This window comes from Pyrus communis, chromosome 5 (assembly GCF_963583255.1).
Source record: "Pyrus communis chromosome 5, drPyrComm1.1, whole genome shotgun sequence".
Classification (NCBI taxonomy): Eukaryota; Viridiplantae; Streptophyta; class Magnoliopsida; order Rosales; family Rosaceae; genus Pyrus; species Pyrus communis.
The window spans coordinates 2,853,847-2,871,270 of NC_084807.1; the positions used below are offsets into that span (position 1 = coordinate 2,853,847).

General features: G+C 39.7%; 1 protein-coding gene and 2 pseudogenes across 2 annotated transcripts; all 3 read right to left on the reverse strand.

Annotated features, from left to right (window-relative positions):
- Positions 1 to 19: 19 nt before the first annotated feature.
- Positions 20 to 2,349, reverse strand: LOC137735740 (transcription termination factor MTERF6, chloroplastic/mitochondrial-like; annotated as a pseudogene).
- A 995-nt stretch (positions 2,350 to 3,344) lies between these two features.
- On the reverse strand, positions 3,345 to 5,430 carry LOC137735759 (transcription termination factor MTERF8, chloroplastic-like; annotated as a pseudogene).
- A 925-nt stretch (positions 5,431 to 6,355) lies between these two features.
- Positions 6,356 to 14,734, reverse strand: LOC137735304 (transcription termination factor MTERF8, chloroplastic-like). Of its 2 annotated transcripts, XM_068474718.1 has the most exons (3): positions 13,595 to 14,734; positions 7,592 to 7,707; positions 6,356 to 7,366 (listed from the first exon to the last, which is right to left on the reverse strand). In XM_068474718.1, exons 1-2 carry the CDS (start codon positions 14,659 to 14,661, stop codon positions 7,665 to 7,667), a joined length of 1,110 nt encoding a protein of 369 aa, XP_068330819.1. In that variant the 5' UTR covers positions 14,662 to 14,734; the 3' UTR covers positions 6,356 to 7,366; positions 7,592 to 7,664. The 2 variants fall into 2 exon arrangements, with proteins under 2 accessions (XP_068330819.1, XP_068330818.1); XM_068474717.1 differs by lacking the exon at positions 6,356 to 7,366 and having other exon boundaries at positions 7,593 to 7,707; positions 13,396 to 14,734.
- Between the last annotated feature and the right edge of the window lie 2,690 nt (positions 14,735 to 17,424).

The window sequence follows — 17,424 nt, forward strand, 5'->3', positions numbered from 1 at the left end:
TATAACTTTAACCGTTGGATCAAATTTCAAGGGTCCGGATTGATTGATGGGTTAGATTTGGTGAAAGGGATTCGGAGAGGATCCATTTCCGAATCATATACCCGATGTTGTGGAAGAGACTATACACGATAGTATCAAGATTGCCAACCACGAGTAATGAAGCAATGAGAGAAGCACGGTGAAGAACTAGAGAAGAAATCACTTCACAAGACAAAATGCATGAAGAGATGCAAGGAATGAGCTTCCATAACTGCTAAAAAAATTAAAAATTCAGTGAGACAATAGTATTTTGAATATAATGTTTGTAAAACTCACCTTCTTGTAGCTTGTCACCGTTTTGTGCATTTTATTCGCATTTTGATCGTACAAGTTTAGAGTCACAATCATAAGCCAGAAATAACTAACATCAGCAAAATCAAACTCAGAAACTTGTTTCTCATGTTTGGGAGCGCCGGATGGAACACACACTAAGTTTTGTTTAAGTGAAAATTAGAAGCAATACTAGAAGACTATCGCGCAAGAACAGACTAAAGAACTCCTTGTTTCATTTTTTACGTCGAATTAGTAGCAGATCACCCTTCATTATACGTCGAATTAGGTTTCTTGATCCCTGAAGAACCAAATCACCAGCCAAAAGAACTACATGTATTTGGGGACTGACAGCCATTGACATCTTATAGCTTAAAAATGGAAGAAACTGAACCCCGATCAACCCAATATATTTGCATATTTCCACAAAACAAGGGATTTTCATGACACCACAGATAGCATGCCACCACAAGCAGTTCCTTCATAAGAAAGCACACATAGACGCTAGGCTATGGAGTAGAAACAAGCTAAAATAGTTAAGTGATGTCACCCGCTTCAACGTATGGAGATCAGGCATCCCAGATATCCACTTTCCCTTGATAAACATTCAGCAACTGAGGTACTTCTTTAAGATATTTGGTTACAAAACTCTCCAAGAATTTTTTCTCTGCAGGGAACAAAAGAGAATACAAACTCATATTTTTTTCGACTTCCTTTATCAGTCCTTTCAACAACAAAACATTAAGAACTGAACACCTCGGGACAATTCTCTTCTCCAAACTGAAACAGATGACCCCTGGGTATTTGGCAATTGTTATTGACGACCATCCCATCTTGTTCACAAAAAAAATCCATTACTTTCATTATTTTCTTTTCCGAATGAATCATACAATGCGGGTTCTTCCTGAAAGCAGAGAGAGTAACATCCTCAGACCAGCCCCACCTCCTATAAACTTCTCGATTTCGACTGCATTTCAACTTAGACCTACCACACAATGCACGTATTGCCTTCACAGAAGTTTTTTTTTACAGATTAAAACCCATTTTCATAACCTCATCTACAAGTTCACCAAGCTCTTCGGGCTTTAGCATAAAAGTGCATGGATAATGAGCTAGCAAATGACAAATGCAGGATTGGGGCATACCTGATTCTCTCAAAACCTCAATATTTGGCGCCACCTTCTTGGAGTGGCCTTCCGCGAAATCCACGAGCGCGCCTTGAAAACAGAAGCGACATGTTTCGCAGAAAGCAGACTCCTGAGGAAATCGTATGTGGGTACAATCCGATTTTCCAAGTTTGTGGTCAAAAGCCGCGGATTATATGACAGAGTTGTTGCAAGGTCTTCCCTTGAAACTCCAATAGACCTGAAAAACTCAAGCTGTGGCAAAACGGTTTTCTCCAGATCGGCTTTGAGAAGTTCTGAGCAATGTTGATGACGCTTGTGATTTGGGTCCGAGAGATTCCATGGTTTCTCAAACAGGCCAAAACGGAGTCTGCTCTTTCTAGGGATCGCAGTTTGACCCTCTTGGATGCTGAAATTGCATCTTTTGGTGACAACCCACATGAGTTTATCAGGTAATTGACTGTGACATTGGGTTGGGTTTCTGAGATTTCTGAGGTGAAATGTCTGCAGAGTATCTGAACTTGAAGAGGAAAATGTGAGGGTTTTGGATCCCCAGAGAGAAATCGTTGAGTTATGGAAGCAACTATGCGGGAAGATTGCGAATAACCAAATCTGAGGGCCTTCAAGTTGTGAAGCGTAACCATGTTAGCTGCCGAAGGCCGATGACAACCAATTTCAATCGGAAAACCCCCAAATCCCGCAAACCCTAGCGGCTCTAACGTTCAGTGAGGTTTGACGCGGGTGATATGATAGTTTGATTTTCAGGATGGAAATACAAAGAAATTTTTTTTCTTTATTTTAATGATGACTTGAAATTACTTTAGGGTTCAAATACTATAATGAAAGTTACTCGTCCTCCTTATATCTCTACAATTTTTTATTTTTTATTTTTTAAATTTCCAGATTGTTTTATACATGTTAAATAAACTGATGGTTATGATAAACACGACGGTTTTGCATATGAATGATTAAATTATTTTAATTTAAATAATTATATAAAAATGATTTTTTTAGACAATGATAAAGAGAAATCTATGACATTTGAAGAGAAATGATGTTACATCATCATTAAATTGAATAAGTAATGACTTCTTCCATGTAACGAGTTAAATAGTCTCATCCTTTTGTCAATCCATCTTTTTTTCCTTTGCTTGCAAGAAAAGATTTACACCTACATAAGCGGAATACAAAATCTTTACAACAATAGCGAGTAATAGGGAAGGGACGGTCTGGATTAGATCGATTTTACCTCAAAACCACGACCAATCCAATTATAATGTAATGATTTGGTTCGGTTCGAATTTGACAAATATTCCTAAGAAAAACCAAACCAATGTTCAACGGTTTGTTTTGGGAGCTTTGGACCTAAATTATATAACTATTAACCCAGAGTGTGCCTGTCTACAATGTGTGAATGTGTGAATGTGTGACCGTGTGTGCAGTTCACAAAAAAGCAGCAGAAACTTGATCCACCCAGAATATAAGTAACAGGGTCAGTTCATAATATATATAAGATGCATGTCATTGTTCATATATAAGGTACATATTTTAAAGTAAGAAACAGCGTAGATGTTTGTACCAGTAGGACGATGACAGAGTGGCTTCTAGCGTACGAAAGATGTCCAGATACCAATCATCATTTGCAAATTAATGAGTCCCAGATCTGTAACTGAAAACAAAGAGAGTTGTAGAATGATTTTTGCTGTTATATTTCACAAGTAGTTACATGCAGCTAAAAGATATAATATCTTAAGAAGAACAAACCGTCTATCCTCATTAACTTCAAACAATGATGGTAAGTTTGGTTCCAGGAAAAATGAAAGGAAACAGACAATTTATATTGCTGCTACCAATGACAATGAGCAGTACTAAATCTGCAACAAAGCATGAAAAATTGTTATGGTATCTAACCTCTTGATCTACAAACATCATACATCCTGGACTTCAACTTTTCCGAGACATACTCAATAACTGTTGACTCGATGACCGTCAAACAGATTCTATCCTCGTTGACTTCAAACAATGATGGTCAGTTTCGTTCCTGGGAAAATGAAAAGGAAACAGACAATTTCAGTTTATCAACATTTTCAAATCTGGTTTCTTAGCAATGCCTCGAACAATTTTACAACTAGCTTAAGCAGGGTGTCACGTTTGCACTAATGGGGAGAAGAAAAACATCAAGTTCTCTCTTTCGTTTTTAACCAATTTTCTCGGCATGTATTTTGTTCCCCATATAAGGAATAAAACAAGAGAGAACTATGGGAGAGAGCCATGCCTACCCGGCGGTAATGCTATGTTCCTACTTTACTATAAATAGAGCATGGCCACTTAAGTATACTACCTGCTTCTGGAGGACAATCATTAACAGGGTAGAGAATCAAGGACGGACTGAAAGATATTGACGTCTTAGAACTAGAAAAATCGACAAGATTGAAACCTCATAGAACCAATATAGGTAAATATTCAACAAAACTAAACTCGGGAACCGTAGTTACTAAAGACACACACACACAAAGGTATATAACTAAAAGAAGCTAGGGCTAGGACAAGAAGTTTAAAGAAACGAATTCAATGCAGAGAAAACATGTCCCATACAAATTAAACCTTACCTAAGGAATAAGTTTCTAGAATACAGGGGACTATTACTACCTACAGTAATGTCACCTGCTTCAACGTATCGAAATCAAACATCCTGGATTTCAACTCTCCCATGATACACACTCAATAGCACAGGTACTTCATCTATATATCCGTCCACAAACCTCTCCAAGAAGCATTTCTCCGCGGGGCTGAACAGAGTAGACAAACTCACACTTCCAATTTCCTTTATCAATCCTTTCAACAACAAAACTTTAACAACAGAACACCTCGGGATAATTCGCTTATCCAAACTGTAACACAGGACCACTGGGTATTTAACAATCGTTGTTGACGGCCATCCCATCTTGTTCACTAATAGATCCATTACTTGCATTATCTTCTTCTCCGCATGAAGAATACACTGCGGATCCTTGGTGAAAGCAGAGAGAAAATCATCATCAGACCAACCCCATTTCCTATACACTTCTCGACTTCGATTATATTTCAACTTAGTCTTACCACACAACGCACTCATGGCCTTCACAAAAGTTGCTTTTTCCGGTTTAAAACCTATTTGCCTAACCTCGTCCACAAGTTCGCCAAACTTTTGAGGTTTTAGCATCAAAACACCGGGATAATAAGCTAGCAACAGAGAAATGTGGGAATCGGGCATACCGAATTGTCTCAGAATCCGAATATTTGGCGCCACCTTCTTGGAGTGGCCTTCGACGAAAATCCACGAACCCCGCTTCAAAACAGAAACGACCTTTTCCGCGGATAGTGAATTCCTAAGGAAATGATAAGTGGGTAGAATCCGTTTCTCCAAGCTTGTGGCCCAAATCGTGGGACTATATGCGAGGGTTTTTGGAAGGTCCTGCCCTGAAACTACAAACGAGCTGAAAAACTCGAGCTTTGGCAAAAGGGTTTTATCCGGATTGGAGTTAAGAAGTTGTGGGCACGACCTGAGGATCTTGGAGATCTGGGTTGCGGAGAATCCATGGCTTCTGAAAAAGGTCAAAACGGAGTCTGCTGTCTGCTCTTTCCGGGGATTGCAACTCGATCCACCTGGATGCTGAAATCGCACCTTTTGCGGTCAACCCACATGAGTTTATGAGGTAATTGGCCGTCAAATTCAAATTCTGTTCGTCTTCTGAGATTTCTGAGGTCAAATGCCGGCAGAGTATCTGACTTTGAACCCCAAATCGTTTAATTCTGGAAGCAGCAGCAGCAGCAATACAGGAAAATCTGAGGGTCTTCAATTTGTAGAGCGCTACCATGTTAATCGAAGCCGATGATGATCAATTTCAATTTTGGAAAGGGAAAAAAAACCCAAAACCCTAACAGTGGGGTTTAGGGCAGGGTTACCATTTTCAAGTTGTCGAAGTTTTCTTTGCTGGAGCGCTAACTTCCGAGTTTACCGTTGGTTGATGCAAAACACAAAATGCCACTGCCTGATAATGTGGCCATCTCAAATGGCTTTCACTAAATTTGTATATTAATATACCTAGAAGTTATGAATAGCATGTTGATGCACCAAACCGAATGACTTTAGAACAACGTAACGTATCAAAGTATGATTTTCGTAAGGTTGTTTCGGTCACTAAGTGAAGGTAATATATAAAGAGATAGAGATACGGAAGCAAACACAAGATTGTTCTGAACCGTTCTTAAAGGTTTTTTTTATTAGCATCTTATATAATGTTGAATGCACTTCACATAAAATATTACTTATAATCTAGTATGAAAAGACTATTTAGGGCCCATAAAATTATGAATACAACCCCAAATCATTTTTAGTGTGTATTATGTTCTTCGAGCTCTCAAAGCATTGAAGCCAACATCACAATTCATTGCAATGTCATTTATCACATATCGCTTTATGTTTATAATATTTCACTTGATTGGCTAAATCTCTTTAGAAAAAATTGAACGGGTTTGTTTTGATATGGTGGAGTTTGTTGTTGCCTGTTGGGACGAAAAAAATCTTAGCTTGATGATGCAGGACACTTTCGAAATTCTCTTTGACAACCTTTTGAATTCACTTGCTAAGATTGCAAACACCCTATTCTTTTTTTTTTTTTTTTTTTTTTTATGCAAAACTTGGTTTGCATTCAATGCTTTTGGTCCAATTTCTACAAATATGAAATCTAAAATCCCTAATTGATAGAAAACTAGACACTCGGTTGACATAAACCTAGATGTTGACAAAGAGTTTGAGTGTTAGGTGTATGTCGAGAGTGTGGTGCGTGAGAGTAGTATTGGAAAACAAATGGGGTGCATTAAGATAAATTTTAATTCAAAATATAGAAGTGGGATTTATTAAGTATATGGGTTGTAGTTAACAAAATGTGAGGTGTTAATAAAATAACTCCATTCTTAAATACCAACTGTTGGTTTCGTTGTGTATGGAATCTAGTGAATCATGCTAGTCGAATTCAACCTGTTGGTTTGTTTTTGGTCATGTCTCAAAAACGAGGTATGATAGTTGAACAAGTACGTGGTGATGTCACGTGTCGATTATGGACGTATCTCGGAATCGAAGCATAACACCCGAAAACTTGTGCTAAATAAATGACTGATACCCTCCACAATTTCCTCAGGGTCGAGAAATGATACGACATTGCAATTGCACCAAGTGAACAGCTCAAACCTGGTCATCTAAAAGGAGAAGGAAGACAAATAAATAGTCAAAAGCGAACACCGTTACAATCTGAGACGTACGTGATTCCAGAATGCATCTCATCTCCAAACTTCAACCCTGTTTAGACTTTAGATCATCAAGCTTGAAAATCAATGTATATACATACATATATATGCACGAATTCAACTCTATGTCGCCATTCAACCTATGGAATACCCAAAGTTTAGTTTGTTCATATATTTTAGCTTTAGAAGTCCCATTCCAACCAGCAATGCAAAAAATAAACACGAACTTTTAATGGAGCAATGCAGAAAACAAACACTTGCTCTCTTCCTCGTTCGCTTTCCTGCAGCACCTTGGCCAGCCTAAATGTAGTCTGCAAATCGTGACAGCAATAGGCAGATGAGGAAAGACTTCAGAGTCAACTAGTGAAGCCAACAACAAGTCTAGCAATTCGGCAGAAGGGTTTCCTCATGATCGAATTAGAGAACTTTTGAGCGATCCTTGATGATCTTCAAGATCTGGGTTTCAGAGAATCGATGGTTTCTGAGAAAGGACAAAACGAAGCCTGGTCTTTCTGGAGAACGCAGCTTGACCATCTTGGATGCTGAAATTGCACTTTTTTGGACAACCCACATGAGTGTATGAGGTGATTGACTGTGAAATCGTAGTGGTTTTCTGAGATTTTTGGGCTGAAATGTCTGCAAAGTAGCTGAGGTTGGAGAGAAACAAAACATTTAATTCCGGAAGATTGAGAATAACAAAATCTGAGATTTATATACATAGCATATTCTTGTTCACTGTATGGCAGTAACTAAAATTCTTGTTTGGCGTTGAGTTCTAAATGGTAGTAACTCACTGAGAAATTCTTGTTCCCTATCTGGGTTTGTGTTTTATATTCTATGTTTTGGGGCAAGTAAATATTAAAAAACATTACCAGCAAATTGGCAGAGGAGTAACAAAACGTCCAGATGATGGCATCAAGGCTCGAGGATCAGCTCCAGTTCCAATCAGTACATATCTGATTTCGTCGTGCAATGCAACAGGATGAATCTGCATTACAGATCTTATGAAAGCTTCCTTTTTGTTTTTTTAATAACACAAGCATTACGGAAATTGCACCCTCAACCCTTATAATCTTGCAATTCACAAACAAGCCTAGTACAAACAAATCACGACGACACATTGATTGATAGGATGCTGTTATGATGCTGTTATGCTGTTAGTATTGTTGGTTGTTAGTGCTAAGTATCCTATCTGTTAGTAATTGTTGATTGTTAGTACCAATAATAATTGGGTGGTTAGAGATAAGATTTGGGAAATATCTTGTAACTGCCTTAGCTTGCAGTTCGGTATAAATACTGAACACTTGTGCAAATGCAGGGTATGATTTGTAAAAGATGTTGTTGAAGTAATACAAGGGTAATACTAGCATACAGGTGCAAGGTTAGAACAGGGGTTCTATTATTGGTATCAGCCAGTAACAATCCTCCACGTTTCCCTTCTTGTATGACGCGAGCAACAACGCGTGCCAAAACCATGGATACACGAGTAGCAGCTCTTGAAGGTTCGGTTCAAGAAATCCAATCTTCCGTCGCGACGATCGGGTCGACAATGCAGAACTTGTCCACTGTAATCGCATCCATGGAGTCGCGATTTGCAGCCTTGGAATTTCATTTGGCGGGTACTGATCGTCCTCTTCGTGGCCCTGGGGACCATGGAAATTCTTCAAATCCCATGGGTAGTTCTGAAGAAACCTTCTCGGATCCAATTGGTCATATGGGTCAGCGTTTTTTCCGTCAAGATTCGTCATTTCAACCACGGCCGCCATTGATCAAGCTTGAGTTTCCTCGCTTCTCGGACGGCGATGATCCTTTGGCATGGGTTTACCGGGCAGAGCACTATTTCGATTACTTCACTGTCGACGATAAACAAAAGGTACGAATGGCTTCCTTCCATATGGACAATGAAGCTTTACAATGGTTTCAATGGCGGAACTGCATCAAGAATTATCCAAATTGGAAAGATTTTGTTCATGTCTTCTGTAAAGAATTTGGGCCCTCTGAATTCGAGGATTTTACCGAAGCCCTAGTTCAATTGAAGCAGTTGGGTTCTCTTAAGGAGTACGTCTCTGAGTTTCGTCGGTTAGCGAATCGGACTACGGAGATTGGTCCCGTAATGCTACGCAGTTGTTTCATTGGAGGGCTGATACCGGAGTTGCGTCACGATGTCAAATTGCTTCGGCCATCTGATGTACATGAAGCAATTGCTCTGGCTTTCCAATTGGACATCAAACTCTCAGATACCAAGGGTCGAAATTTCTCTAGAAATTCTGCGTCTTCTTTCAGTAATGTTACAACTTCAAAATCTGTGCCTCTGTTCTCTGGTAATAATTCTTCTTCTAGCACATCTAGGGCTAGTAATGTGAGGAAACTGTCCTTTGAAGAACTTCAAGATCGTAGGAAAAAGGGGTTGTGTTATTCTTGTCCAGAGAAATGGGTTCGGGGTCATGTTTGTGCTACTCAGCAATTACTACTATTAGACCTTTCTGCTGATAGGATTGAGGATATAAGTGGTGAGGGTCAAGATGATCAACAAATTGAAATTACAGCTTGTGCAGTTTTTGGTTCATCAGCTCCTCAACATATTCAAACTATGAAGGTTTCTGGGTTCATAAAAAATTGTCCAGTTGTTGTGTTGTTGGATTCGGGTAGCTCACATAACTTCATTAGCTTGTCTACTGCCAAACAATTGGGTTGGAAGGTTGACTCGAATAATTCTTTTGAGGTAATGATTGCAAATGGGGGAACCATTTCCAGTAAGGGTTGTTGTTCTCAGATTAAGTTGCAGATTCAACAATATGAGTATATTTCTGATTTCTATGTACTACAATTGGGTGGTTGTGATGTGGTTTTAGGAGCTCAATGGTTGCGAACTTTGGGTCCTATTCTTTGGGATTTTGACAAACTAAAGATGGAATTTACATTGGGTAGGAAGCACTATTGTCTTTGTAGTTCTCCTCCCCCTTCACCACTGGCCATTTCAACCTGTCAAGTGGAGAAATTGCTGTCTCAAGGTCCTTTTGGTGTAGTTCTTTTCTTCATTGAGCCCGAGACTCAGGTTGCTATTGTTGGGGATCTCACTGTTCTTCAAACAACCGAGTTGGATAGTCTATTATCTCAGTTTGCTTCTGTATTCCAAGCACCAACCACACTGCCTCCTTCCCGTTCTCATGACCATAGAATCCCTCTTTTGGAAGGCAGCAAGCCTCCAAGTGCAAGGCCTTATAGGTATGGTCCTTTACAAAAATCTGAGATTGAGAAATGTGTCCAGGAATTATTAGACTCGGGTTTTATCCGAGCTAGCAACAGCCCATTTTCTTCACCTGTTTTGCTAGTTAAAAAGAAAGATAATAACTGGAGGATGTGCATGGATTATCGAGCTCTTAATTTGTTAACAATCAAGGACAAGTATCCAATACCATTAATTGATGAATTGTTGGATGAGTTATTTGGTGCTCAATTTTTTTCGAAGTTGGATTTGCGAGCTGGTTACCATCAGATCAGAGTACATCCTAGTGACATTGAGAAGACAGCATTTCGCACCCATGATGGTCATTATGAATTTTTAGTAATGCCATTTGGGCTTACAAATGCCCCAGCTACTTTCCAAAGTTTGATGAATGAGATTTTCAGACCCTATTTGAGGAAGTTTGTTTTGGTTTTCTTCGACGATATTTTAGTGTACAGTGCTTCTTGGGAATCCCATCTTCACCATTTGTCCCTGGTCTTCAATGTCCTCCAAGACCATCAGTTATTTGTAAAGAAAACCAAGTGTGATTGTGGTAAGTCCCAAATTGAATACTTAGGCCATGTGGTGTCCAGGCAAGGGGTGGCTGCAGACCCCTCTAAACTGAAATCTATACAGGATTGGCCTCTTCCTCACTCTGTTAAGGCTTTACGGGGATTTCTTGGCCTTACGGGATATTATCGCAAGTTTATTCCGAACTATGGGCAGATTTGTGGACCCCTGACAGTTCTTACAAAAAAGGATGCCTTCCAGTGGACTGATGAGGCTACTATGGCTTTCAAAGCTCTCAAGGATATTATGGTGTCTCCCCAAGTTCTTGCTTTACCAGATTTCTCCAAAGAATTTACAATAGAAATTGATGCTTCCAATACTGGAATCGGTGCTATTTTACATCAGGGTGGTAAACCAATTGCTTTTACAAGCAAAGCATTAGGTCCTAGAGCTCAAGCAATGTCCACTTATGAACGAGAAATGTTGGCAATTGTGCATGCCATCAAGAAGTGGCAGTCATACATTCAAGGCAGCCATTTTATTATTAAAACTGATCATCACAGTTTGAAGTTCTTTTTACAAAATAGAGCTCACACCCCTTTTCAACAAAAGTGGATTTCTAAACTTCTTGGGTTCGATTACGAGATACAATACAAACGGGGATGTGATAATATTGCTGCTGATGCCCTTTCTCGAATGAATTCTGATGTTGAGTTGTCTGCCATTTCGTATCCGTACATGGGTTGGTTGGATGATATAAGGCGGCATAGAGAACAAGACCCTTGGATTCTTGCCAAGATTAAAGACTTATCCTTGTCTTCTGATGGTGCTTCCACTTCCGCAACTAAGTACCATTTTGATAATGGATTTCTGAAGTATAAAGGTAGGGTTGTATTGAGTCCATCGAGTTCTTGGCGGGAAAAAATTTTCTATGAGCATCATTGCACTCCAGTGGCTGGACATTCTGGCTTCCTTAAGACGTATAAGCGGATCTCCAGGTCCTTCTATTGGCAAGGTATGAAATTGGATGTGATGCAATGGGTGGCAGCTTGTCAGGTCTGTCAGCATAACAAGACTGAGACTCTTGCTTCCCCTGGTTTACTTAATCCACTTCCCATTCCCTCTACTGTGTGGACGGATATAGCAATGGACTTCATCGTGGGTCTTCCCCCTTGCAAGGGAAAAACCATTATTTTTGTGGTCGTCGATCGCCTTTCTAAATATGCTTATTTCCTGCCGTTGTCTCATCCATATACTGCACATTCAGTTGCACAGATGTTTGTTGATAATATCTTCAAACTTCATGGTATGCCGTCCACAATAGTCAGTGACCGAGACCCTGTTTTCTTGAGCTCTTTTTGGAAGGAATTTTTTGCACTGCAAGGTTCCAAATTGTGTCTCAGTTCTGGTTACCATCCCCAAACCGACGGTTAAACAGAGGTTACCAATCGGGGTTTGGAAACATACTTGAGATGTTTTTGCAGTCATCAACCAAAAAAGTGGCTTCAGTGGCTTCCTTGGGCAGAATGGCACTACAATACTACTTTTCATACTTCATCAAAGCTGACACCTTATGAGGTTGTCTATGGTCAACCACCTCCTGCTGTGCCTACTTACGAATCGGGAACGACTAAAGTTGATTTGGTTGACAGAAGCTTGCAAGAACGGGGACGAATTTTGTCTCAGCTCAAGACTAATCTTGTCTCGGCTCAGGTACAGATGAAACAACATGCTGATAAACATCGCAGTGAACGATCTTTCGAGGTTGGCGATATGGTTTTTCTACGATTGGTACCATATCAACACCAATCTCTCGCTACACATCCCTTTCCTAAGCTTCAGCCACGGTTTTATGGTCCCTTTAAGGTGCTGCAGAAGATTGGTCAAGTGGCTTATAAAATTGACTTACCTGCCACATCAAAACTTCACCCAGTTTTCCATGTTTCTTGCTTGAAGAAACAATTGGGTTCTGCTATCATTCCTGCAGTCCCATTACCTGTAGCTACAGAGGACGGACTCTTGGAGGATTATCCTTTGGCAATATTACGGAGGAGGTTAACAGGTCATGGCAGTTCATCCACGACAGAGGTTTTGGTGCAATGGAAGCATCATCCTAAGGAGGAGGCGACCTGGGAAAACTATGCAGAATTTGTAAACAGGTTTCCTGCATTCCAACCTTGAGGACAAGGTTCATTTTTTAGGGTGGGGTAATGATAGGATGCTGTTATGATGCTGTTATGCTGTTAGTATTGTTGGTTGTTAGTGCTAAGTATCCTATCTGTTAGTAATTGTTGATTGTTAGTACCAATAATAATTGGGTGGTTAGAGATAAGATTTGGGAAATATCTTGTAACTGCCTTAGCTTGCAGTTCGGTATAAATACTGAACACTTATGCAAATGCAGGGTATGATTTGTAAAAGATGTTGTTGAAGTAATACAAGGGTAATACTAGCATACAGGTGCAAGGTTAGAACAGGGGTTCTATTATTGATACTTTACCCAGCCATTGCCCCAAAAACCAAGGCTGGCTAGCTGTTTGCAGAGGAAAGTTATTAGCTTCGCAGAGCAGAGCATAACAAGGACAAAGACCGACAATCATTGATGTCTAACGCATCTTTTATAATTTCAAAAAAATCAGACAAAAGTTTTTTCATTCCTTCCATCTCCACAATAGATTAAATTGAACCCGAATAGAAGCAACATATGTGTGCATTCTATCAGAGGCAGTTCCCAGATGAACAAAGTCAATAACGATCAATCTTAAAGTTGAAGGCGCCACAGTCACAGACAGCAGAGCAGATCAAATCTCAAGTTAATTTCAAATAACAAAGCATATATATAACTAAAGTAGCTAGACACTGGAACGTTAATACTAACAAACGATTAACAACTGAACTCATTCATAGAAAAATATTAAAACAGCAGTTAAGGACACCGACTTGCAATCCTGAGCCAAAAGCTAGCTGCTACCAATGGCAATGAGTAGTTCTGCAGCTGCATCGAGGCGTCCAAAAATTTTACAATACCACAATACCTAACCTCTTTTGACCTACGAAACATCATACATCCTCGACTCCAACTTTTCCATGATACACACTCAATAACTGAGGTACTTCATCTTTATATCTGGCCACATACCTCTCCAAGAAGCACTCTTCCACAGGCACCAACACAGAACACAAACTCACGTTTTCAATATCCTTCACCAATCCTTTCAGCAACAAAACTTTAACAACCAAACAGCGGGGAATAAATCTCTTCTCCAAACTGTAACACATGACCACTGGGGCTTTGGCAATCATTACCGACGGCCACCCCATCTTTATCACTACAAATTCCAGTGCTAGCATTATTTTCTTCTCCGACACAGTCATACAGCAAGGGCACCTCCGGAAAGCAGAGAGCACAACATCTTCAGACCAACCCCATCTCTTATAAACTTGGAGACTTCGATTCCATACAGGCCTATTCTTACCACACAATGCTCTTATTGCCATCACCGAAGTTGATATTTGCAGATTAAAACCCATTTGCTTAACCTCGTCCACAACTTTACCAATCTCTGCAGGCTTTAGCATTAAAGTGCTGGGGTGATGAACAAGCAACAGAGAAATGCATGATTGGGGCATACCTGATTCTTTCAAAATCTCAATATTTGGGACAACATTCTTGCAGTGGCCTTCCACGAAAATCCGCGAGCCCGACTTGAAAACAGAAACGACATTTTTCTCAGAAACCATACTCTTAAGAAAATTATAAGTGGGTATAATCCGATTTTCCAAGCTTGCAGACAAAAGAGTGGGCTGACGTTCCAAAACTTTTGCAAGGCACTCCCTTGAAACTCCAAGAGACCTGAAAAATTCAAGCTTTGGCAGAAGGGTTTTATCAGGATCGGAATGGAGAACGTGTGGGCATGACCTGACGATCTTGGAGATCTGGGTTTGAGATAATCCATGGTTTCTGAGAAAGAACAAAGCGGAGTCTGGTCTTTCTGGAGAACGCAGCTTCGTCCTCTTGGAGGTTAAAATTGCACCTTCTGGGGACAACCCACATGAGTTTATGAGGTAATTGACAGTGAAATCGTTGTGCTTTTCTGAGATTTCTGAGGTGAAATTTCTGCAGAGTAGCAGCGGATGTTGAAGAGAAACAAATCGTTTAATTCTGGAAGATTGAGAATAACACAAACTGAAGGTGAGCACTAACATGTTTCAATTTCAAATCCAAATTTTGAATTGGAAATGGCCCCAAAACCCTACCTCTGCTTGCGTTCAGTGGGATTTATTGAACATTACTATTTCTTAGGTAATTTTACTTACCCCCAACATATTTATAACGCTTTACATTCGTTTTTTTTTTCAATTGAAATTTAAAAGTATTATTCTTACCACATTTTACGTAACACATTTATATCATCATTTTAATAGAGATGAGATCCACATGTATTAGTGGGTACTAACTCTATTAGAACAGTGGTACATATGTGATATGTAAAATGTGGTAAGAGTAGTACTTTTGAATTTTAAAACGATGCGTAAGAGTAGTACATGTGGGTTCCTATAGGTGATACACTTACTATCTAATTGTATTATCTTTTTAATAGAAGTGGGGTCACTACACATGTGGGTTCTATCTTTAGTAAAAAGATGGTATCATTTGATAACAAGAACAACATTTTTGTTATCTTACTACATCATCACATACTTTTCTATAATATCCTCCCATCCCACATTCTCAAGAGACTGTTTAGTGTGCCCCCCACACTCCCAGGAGACTTTTTAGTGTATAACATATGTCATTGTACAAGAAGAAGAACACTTGAAAAAAAAAAACCAAAACTTCCTTCGACTTTAAGGTGTTCAGCTGCTGTAGCATCTATTCCATTAAGGAAGTATGATTATCTGGCCTCCTACTCCTCTTTCCTTACATCCTCTTAGACTTTGTTTTTTGTCTTAATGTCTCTATAAAAAAATCAATATAAGATATTGATGCGGCTTAATTATAACCATTCAAGTAGGAAGGGAGGGGAAATAGATTAAGAGGGAAGAGAATCCTCATTCTTCATTAAATGCTGCATGTGATGACTATTGACAAGGGTAATGTAGTTTTTACTTTGGTCTTTAAGGGCATCTCCAACCAATGACCATGTTTAGCCCCATAGTCCTGCAAGAAATTATATTTTAATGAACACTGTCAGTATCACGTCCCCGCCCGGGGGCGACCACTTCCCCGGCCCGCTCCACCACTGTAGCACGATATTGTCCGCTTTGGGCCCCGACCACGCCCTCACGGTTTTGTTTTTGGGAACTCACACAAGAACTTCCCAATGGGTCACCCATCCTGAGAATGCTCTCGCGCACTACTCGCTTAACTTCGGAGTTCCTACGGAACCCGAAGCCAGTGAGCTCCCAAAAGGCCTCGTGTTAGGTAGGGATGGAAATATACATATAAGGATCACTCCCCTGGGCGATGTGGGATGTCACAATCCACCACCCTTAAGGGCCCGACGTCCTCGTCAGCACACCACGGCCAGGGTTAGGCTCTGATACCAAATTGTCACGTCCCGGCCCGAGTGGGACCACTTCCCGGGCCCGCTCCACCACCGTAGCACGATATTATCCGCTTTGGGCCCCGACCACGCTCTCACGGTTTTGTTTTTGGGAACTCACACGAGAACTTCCCGATGGGTCACCCATCCTGGGAATGCTTTTGCGCACTACTCGCTTAACTTCAGAGTTCCTACGGAAACGAAGCCAGTGAGCTCTCAAAAGGCCTCGTGCTAGGTAGGGATGAGAATATACATATAAGGATCACTCCCCTGGGCGATGTGGGATGTCACAGTCAGGCCATATTTTATATCATCTCCAATCGAGATGGGCAAAGGGTCATAGGTCAAATATAGCCATTTGACAAAAAAAACTTATCTCCAATCGAATGGGTCAAAGGGTCATAGGCCAAACATAATTAATATATATTTTATTATTTAATTGAATTAATATGGTTAATTAAATTAAACTACCATATTAAAATAAAGTTTTCGGACAGATTTTAAGTGCTACTTGTCGCTAAATGAATAAGCCTCCGAATTTCTTATCTTTATATAATCTCAATAATTTTTCGAGTAGGAAAAAAATTATTGGAAGAGGTAAGAGAATAGAATGTGAAGAATTAAAATAAAATGAGGTAATATAGTATGAAATGGTAAAAAATATGTGAGAAATGATATAGGAATAACTTAGATATTTATAGGGAAAAAATTAGAACTTTTTTTTTTTAAAATTCGTCCAAAAAATAAATATTCAAATGGGCTGGGCTCGTCAGGCTGTCTAGTTGGCTGGAAATGGCCAGCTAGCTAGCTTGATTTGGTGGTTTTGGCCCGGTGGGGCCCACAAGCTCTTTGTCCTAGCCTTTGGTTGAAGACGATTTTCGTGTCATTTCGAGCTATTTTCAACCATTTGGCCAAGTAGGTTGGAGATGGTCTAAGTTTGGCATATTGGAAATAGTTCACCAGTACGTTGTTGGGAGATAATAGCGTAATTTGATGACTGCAACACTTGTTCTCTCGACATTTTCCTATTTTGCCCTTTTAGGCTTGCATCCAATATCAAATTCATACGTCCATCAATTTTTTCAATTTTCGTACAATGACTCACGTTTTCATACTAATGTCGTTTAGCTGTTAATCAATCCGTCAAATTGACCAGTAAGTAAGTGATGGTGTGGCAAGCGCGTAGCCTACACTTTGCTGACATGTTTGATTAGTCATATTTAGTTATATCGTTTTTCTTTATGTATCATATGTCTTAATTGTATAGACATTGCATCCTTGCAAGTCTACGTTTCTGTGTGAATCCAATGTAAATAAGCAATTGGATCTCTTTCTGCCTATGCAAATAAACAGCCGCATTTCAGGAAATTTAGGGAGATGTTCAAATGAGATGCAATTAAGCCAACTTAATAAACACAGTCGA